At 38.1% G+C, this 7,604-nt stretch overlaps 1 protein-coding gene across 7 annotated transcripts in view; it reads right to left on the bottom strand.

The window, feature by feature from the left end:
• Nucleotides 1-313: 313 nt before the first annotated feature.
• The window catches only part of MYLK (myosin light chain kinase), a 227,901-nt gene continuing 220,610 nt past the window's right edge, over nucleotides 314-7,604 (bottom strand). For all 7 annotated transcript variants that reach the window (XM_026082130.1, XM_026082135.1, XM_026082133.1 and 4 more), the window contains 4 exons: nucleotides 6,608-6,731; nucleotides 5,259-5,388; nucleotides 4,300-4,419; nucleotides 314-2,444 (listed from right to left, as the gene is read on the bottom strand). In XM_026082130.1, the coding sequence (XP_025937915.1) occupies nucleotides 2,197-2,444; nucleotides 4,300-4,419; nucleotides 5,259-5,388; nucleotides 6,608-6,731 (622 nt within the window). In that variant the 3' untranslated portion in view covers nucleotides 314-2,196. The remainder of the gene's footprint in view (nucleotides 2,445-4,299; nucleotides 4,420-5,258; nucleotides 5,389-6,607; nucleotides 6,732-7,604) is intronic.

Genomic DNA, 7,604 nt, shown 5'->3' with positions numbered 1-7,604 from the left:
ACAGCAGTCCAATGAATAAAGTAAAGTACGTTCACAAGTCTGTTGAGGCCTCATCTTGCAAAGGCGACTGTTTCAAGGGTTGAAGGTTTGCTTAAGAAACATGTTGATACAGACAGGACGTTTCACAATCTTTGCTTTAGGGAGCCTCTGCGTGGTCAGAAGTGCAGAAGCACCACTATGATCAATGCGGCCACCTCACCCATTTTTGTGCCAAACAGGTCTCAGCAAGGGACCGACTAGGAAAAGACTGCTATTCTGATTTCCTTAGCCAATGTGAACATAGTGACGCCTGCAATAGAGTATACAAGTAGCATGCTTTGTGGTATTATTTATTTAGGAACTGTGAGCAACTACAGCCGTAGCGTTCTCATCTTTGCAATTCTGATGGTTTAACAAACTGGGAAAACATTAGCATATTTTTATTAAGGTACAAAATACACCCCATTGTTGTCTAACACATTTAAAAAACGTGAGAAAAGCTCTGTATGCTCTAAATCAGATTTAAAACCTTTCTGTATAAGGAATTGTGGCAATACTGTGTTTAGTATAACAAGAGTTCTTTATCCATTGAAAAAGAAAAGACATGCTGGCAATCTGAACCTAGCAACAAAAAGTAAAGCAGTTATAAAAACCATCGTGTGATCCACATTAGTTGAGTTTTGAATGTAGAAGAGCAAATCATATAAAACACATACACAACTAGGTAATATCAAACAACCTAAGGTTGATATTGTACACACCTGTATTAAAGTACATTGACTACTTAATTGTGAGGATTTAAAATAATTTCTTTTTTTTATAGAGGTAACCTTTGAAATGCAAATGGTTGCACTTTACACACAAAAAGTGGAAAAGAAAAAGAATCACTTTTGGAATGATACATAGATATAGGACACACACTGGTTTTGGATTATGCATATCACCTTACAGCCTCTGATATTACCTCTGAACAACAAAAAAATTAAAAAGTGCCAACACTGTGAAAGGAAAGCAAAGTTACTAAGCCTGAGTGCATTAACCATTTCTGAGAAAAAATTGGGGTTTTGGATTTTTTCTTTTTTTTTCTGCATTTCTAAAAAAGGCAACAGCCTTACTGATGCAGGTTCAAGACAAAAATAAGACAGTCAAGCTCATAAGGTAAAAATAAGTCCTATATAGGTTATGATTCTTTGGAAACTGCTTAGTATAAAGGAGTTTCTAATCCAGACTACTATCTTTTTTGGCTACTCCAAAAGTCTGTGGGAGTTTCCAGCTTATCATCAGTTGAAATCTGCTTTGCAATGGCCAAATAAATGCAAGTAAAATTTTAACTAACCTGGGATTTCCTTCACAGACATGCACATAGAAGTCACTGATTGTGCAATAACCTGTGTTTTCACAGCAGCATATATATGACTCACAAATCATTATTAAACTGATCAGAACAACAGAAAATTTTCTCAGTCTTTGTATTTTCGGTCTGTTTCTTAAGTAGGGAGCTGCGACTGCATTAAAGTGACAGATTCTATAAGGGAAAGTTGACAAGGTATGATCAGCAATATCTCAGAGAAAAACGCATGGATATCTAAGATTAGCAGTATTAGAACTACACTAACAGCACACTGAGAAAGGGGAGTAAATGTGTTTAAAGTTAGGACAGTGAAGTTCTATTTAAAACAAATGAAAAATGAACCATACAAACATACAAATTGCAGTGCTCGCTGCATCAGACCTTCCCTTATAGAAGATATTGCTATGAGAGTAGCCTGTTTCTTAAGACTGGAGAGATTCACTGCATGTGTCTGACAAACAATTCCTTGTAAAGTCGATCTTGGGGAACCAACTTAGCTGTAGTGCTGGCTGATGAAAATGATGGTATAGACCAATGAGCTCAATAAATAGTCTGTTTTTCTTTAGTAAGTTCAGAGTATAATTGTAGACTTACTTTGCATATATTTTAATTTAAAAAATAGACTGGGCAACTTAATTGATGACTTGCTTAAATGAAATCCAATCATGCTAGCAACTTAAAGTGCCTGCTGATTTCAATTAATGCCCATACATAAAACAAACAGGTCTCAACTGATCATGCTGAAAAAACACCCCCGCAAAGACCTACGTATCACACAAGGTGCTTTTGATAACTTGGTTTTCTGAGCCTTAGAGAGAGAGTCTTTAAATATTTTTTTTTCAAAAAATTTTTCTTTGAGCCTTGTTTCATTCTTCCTCTTCTTCCTCCTCCTCTTCTCCTTCTTTTCCCATTGTTTCCACAAGGAGTTCTGCGGTGCATGTTGCTTCCCCAAGGCTATTAACAGCTTTGCAGGTGTATTTGGCATCATCGTCCCCACATACTTCAGAAATAGTCAAAGAACAGTTCCCATCCTCATCATAATCTATTTGGAAGTGCCGGGACTCCTTAACAGGCTGATCATCTTTGTACCAGATTACCTCAGGGTCAGGATAGCCTGCAATAGTGGAGAAAGAACAGCAGTTGCAATAAATGAATATTAACTTATCTGCACTTATTTTACGCTCCAGTTCTACATCCAGGTGTGCACATGCCAAAATGCTGACATACAAGTATTTCACTGAACTCTATTTAAAATAAATGCAAATGATGTAAGCCTTTTTTACTGTACAGTTACCTGAATTGATCTCATTATGAATAGCAAAAATCAAAAGTTGACACTGAGGTACTCACTAGATAYCATGTTTCACCACTTTTTCAATGATTGCAGACAGCCTTTCATACATCTCAGACATYAGCCAGGAAGGGACTCTTAATAGTATATTTGAGGCTTACCTTACAATGCAGCTTTTGTGGAACCTACGGTTCCCAACATGGAAATTTAGAATTTCAGGGATAAGGCGCTTTGTGCTACAACTACAATTTACTGTCTTCCTTAGCCTGCTTTGTTGTGGATGTTCAGGGTCTTCCTCTTCCTAATCTGCTCGCTTACACCAGCCTGTCCTGTATGGTGACTGTGGCACTCCCAYGTCCTCTATGTCTTTATTAGGATAAGTGAGGGGATCTAAGAAAAGCATTTCAATTATGCATCTCAATAGGAGTTTCTGAGCATTTTGTGAAGCAGATGGTTTTGCTATACTGGAGGCATCCAGAGCAGGGCCATACAATGCATGCTGGAGAACAATCTCTTATGTAGTGCTCTTGGCTGATAGAGCAAACTGAACACGGCAAATTCTGGACTACGGCAGGAGGATGACTTCCTACTGAACAACAATAAAGTGCAGGAATCTCTAATATACAGTGAACATTATAGTGATACACTGGAAAGTTTGGAAAATCGGCCGTGGTACATCTATCTTTTTTATTCCATGCAGGATTTATACACATACCCCTCACGCTGAGCATCCATCAGCAACAACAATCCATCCTCACATCTCCGCTGTGAGGTAGGAAACAGGCAGTGAAAGAGATTAGGAGCACAGAARGAAACAAGCAAAAGATCTGTGAGGCTGTTTCATCTTTCTTAAGATTAGAAATTATTTAACTTTTAATCCATACATTCTGGTACCAACTCTATCCATTTTGTTTAACGGCTCTTCTCTTCCTAATTTCTAGTTTTCATCAACAGCCATGATACAGAAACCTCAGTGTCATTGTGGTAGAAATGCTAGCAGTCTTGGCCTTTAGTTTATTAGGCTGACAAAGCCATGCTCCTTTAGTGTCTTCTCATAAAGTTATTCTTTCTATCTACATATTCCAGTTTGTGTTTACTTTTTTGAGCTTATAAGTTAAAAAGCTTATAAGTTAAAAAAAAAACAAAACAATGCACAGTATTTTCTAGATGTGAATTTTGTAATCAGCACAATGAATATTATCATTACTTCTGCAAATACGCTGCTAGGGACTTTGCCTTTAACACAGTGTATGCGTGGCTGGAGGTCACCTAAAACTCGTCTGCCGTTTCAGACAAGTGACTCCCTGCTTATTCATGGTTTCTGGTTAGCAGTCTCTAAGGGTATATTTCTGCAACTTATGGTATTACATTGCATCTTGTTTTTATTGTTTCCATCTTCAAAAATCATCTTACTGTTCCTTCTCAGTATTCTGAATTAGTGACTCACACATTTACTTTAGGAGGTTTCTGCTCTATGGCAAGCACAGAACAAGCCGGTGCCGCTCCAAATAGCTTATTTTATTGCAACATATTCATGCTGTGACATGCAGATATTGGTAAAGCAGAATGGCACCTGCACAACAATAATACAGAAAAACCTCAGCTAAACAACAGCACAATGCAGAAAGCTGGCAGGGAAGGAAAGAAAGAATAGTGGAGATAGGCTTATTTAATGTACCTTCAATTTTGCAGTCAAATCTAGCAGCACTTCCTTCCACAACCTCTATGTCAAGGATTGTTTTAGTAAAGTATGGCTTTACATGGGGCTTTTCCTCAGCCACTTCTTCAAGGAAAGCATCTGGCAGAGAGCAAAAAGGTGGTTAATTGTTTTACAAAGGATGCTCTCAAAAGATGAGTTTTAATTTTTAATAACCAAATAGGTAATGAAAGCATCTTTTGCTTTTTAATAGAACAGCGAGGATGTTAGCTGCTTAGTTTTGTGCCAGTCTTTCACAGTTGGACAAAGATTCAGACAATAAATAGAATTAAATCAACRTTCAGGCCACCGTGCTGCAAATATTCTTTATTTTTTCCTTGAACTTGTTTATAATCAAACCTGGACTTTTCCTAGTCAGAGGGGCAACCCAGTTCAACTTGGATCAGGCCCATAGTCTATGTGGCTATGTCAAAATGACTAGCCTGAATTTCAGAGGTGTCAAACATCTGCGCCTGATTGTTATACACCACAAATCCACATTCCAAATCTGGATTTAGGGGAATAACTGTAGACGCCTTTTTTTTTTTTAATGCCCCTCTCTGAGGGGCATGGTTATCACATAGCACATGTCTTGGAGATAGCAAGTATTACTACTTTATTGCTTGAGCATTTGCATGAGAAGGTAATACATTACTGCAATCTTTGTATAAACATGCATTCCCACGATTGATATAAAGTGCAGTTGACAAATCTGCCTTAATTCCTTGGATTGAAAGCGGACATTTTACTGCCAGTACTTACAATGGGACATTCTGAGTTAGCAGAGCAATACAACAACAATGACTTTTTGATCTTTAAAAAAGAAAAAGATAACAGGAGAGAGAGAGCAGGAATAAACTCGACTGGTTTCTCGCATTTTGCTAAAAGGTTTAGTAGGATTCAGAAGGTAGGTAAAAACGTGGTGCAGCAAAGTTCCTTACCTTCATTCTCTACTTTGTCTGTGTTTATAGGGCTGGTAGGCGAGCTCCCGGAGGCCTTCCTCCCGCTCATACCGGAAATCATTGCCATGGACGACAATCTTCCTATTGCTCGAACAGCATGGCCTGTTTTCTGAAACGTAACACAAGGGCTTCTGGTCAGTCCAATCCAAAAGGCATGTGATTTTCCGTAACAAAGGTACTACCATTACTTAGGATCTCAGCAAACCTCACTGAAATTCGTGGACAAACTACTTCATATATAGCTGTGTTGTTCTAGCAGAGACAGACCAGACTGGTTCGAATTACCAAATTTAGTTGCAGATATGAGCTTCCCCTGATGAACTCATACCTAAATGAATGTCTCTGTTAGCTGAGGATAAAATGCACTGCATGAGGAGAGCCAGCAAAAAAACTATGTACCATTTAAGTGGAACTTAACTCTAGTGGTAAACGGATCTCTGAACAGCTCTATGGGCTGGACTGAGTTTCATCAAGAGTGAATAACCAGTTAATACGAAATGAATGAGAAACTACCATCTGTATGATAAAAGCAAGCCTCTGACAGGCTCGAGAATCAACCACCAGGATACTAAAATACGTTCAAACTACTTTCCCTTTCGTATGGACACTTGTATCTTTGTACAGCTTGCATGGGCACTAAAGAAACATGTAAAATAGAACGTAAGGCAAATTATAAGGTAAATTTACCTAAATCAGTATTTTGTAGGCTTATGAAAAGGCTGGATCCAGGATATTATATATCTGCTACCCTAGCTATCAGGATGACACAGATGGAGCTGTTACCTCAATTCTAGCTTTAAGAAAAAAGAAGATATGGAGACTAAATGTTTCAAAGAAAATTATTAAACTAGTCTGACTGAATCCATGAGAAGCTTGATGCTCCAAGAGGACAAGAACTACTAGCTTAGAAGAACAAAACTACCACAAAATGAAGGTATCTTTAGAGAGGTCACACTGATAGGCATTTACCTAGCTGTTCAAGTTTGATAAGGATATCAAAATCCCCTGGCCTCAGCAGCATGCAGAGGGCAGGGAGGAAAGACAGTCATACAGGGAAAAGCCCCTAAAAGAACAGGAAAATCTGTACTTGAACTCAAACACCGTTTAGTAGCCTGAAATGGAATCATGTTATATTTATACAGCCATACACCCTCCTACTGCTCGCCTACACAAACCAAACCTGCTTTACTACATTCATATACTAGCCAYGTTTGAGTTTTCACTAGCAGTAGAAACCACCTGGCATGATATGTTTCTTGGAATCACAAACGTTAGAAATAAAGAGATTTATTAGGATAGCTGGCCCAATTCTATGTCCTCTTCATTACCTGCCATTTTCTTCTGGCCATATATTTCTTCATCCTCTCTTTGGAAAGTTTTTTGGCTTCCATGTTTTTGGTGTCTTTTTGCAGCCAAGGATGCTGAAGACATTGAGTACAATCTAAGCGACTCCTGTTTTTATATAAAAAGGCTAGTCAGTTTTGCCAGTAACGATGATAGAACCTATCTGCTTTAACATTATTTCCATTTCTCTTTTTTGAGAGCTGATTTCTCTTTCCTATATTTAGCAACATAGATCACATGGCACTGCTGTCTTAGCCATGCGTACTCCACAAACTCACTTTCACAATTTTTGAAGTTTTTTTGAGGGTAAGCTGTGCATTTTTAAGTGTTAATAAAACATTATAAAATAAAGCATGAAAAGCCATATGTTTTAGTCATGAAATATATACAACAGAGCCACAATGGCTATGATTCAGCTTCCTCGTTATGACTAGAATCCTGTCTCAGATCTCCTTTCCTTTACTCATAGAAGTTTTCCCTTTTCTACTGCTAAATACCCCTCTTCCCCACAACACTAAACAACATTTAACAAAACAGAAGTATCCAAATACATCTCTAATCAAACCACGCCAATACCTCACTTTGTTCATGGCACATGTATAAATAACCCTCTGTCTTCTGTCTTTTTGATTGTAAACTCCTTGGAAAAAGAATATTTTTTTTCTTTGGCTTGTCCAGAGTCCGTTGTAAACAGGGCTTCCAACTCTGATTTTTTTTTTTCTTGCCAAACCACTAGATTTATAGGAAAGCTACCTACTCAGGGATACCACATTTAAAAACAACATGTGGAAATAAATCTGGCAAAATTGCAACCCATTTGGATCAACACAGCGCATGCAGGAATCAGTAGTTCTTATGTGTGGTCACACTACAGTAAAGATAAGAACAGCCACCCAGGCCTCAGGTTGCATTTTGCCTGAGGAAAAGGAAAAGAAGAGTGAGCAGGCATTTAAATGAAAGTGCTCCATTCAGACCCTGTAC

The sequence above is a fragment of the Apteryx rowi genome, unplaced genomic scaffold (assembly GCF_003343035.1).
Source record: "Apteryx rowi isolate R43461 unplaced genomic scaffold, aptRow1 scaffold_57, whole genome shotgun sequence".
In the NCBI taxonomy this organism is placed as follows: Eukaryota; Metazoa; Chordata; class Aves; order Apterygiformes; family Apterygidae; genus Apteryx; species Apteryx rowi.
Note: the sequence above shows the minus strand (reverse complement) of the source record. Positions and strands in the feature narration are given on the sequence as shown.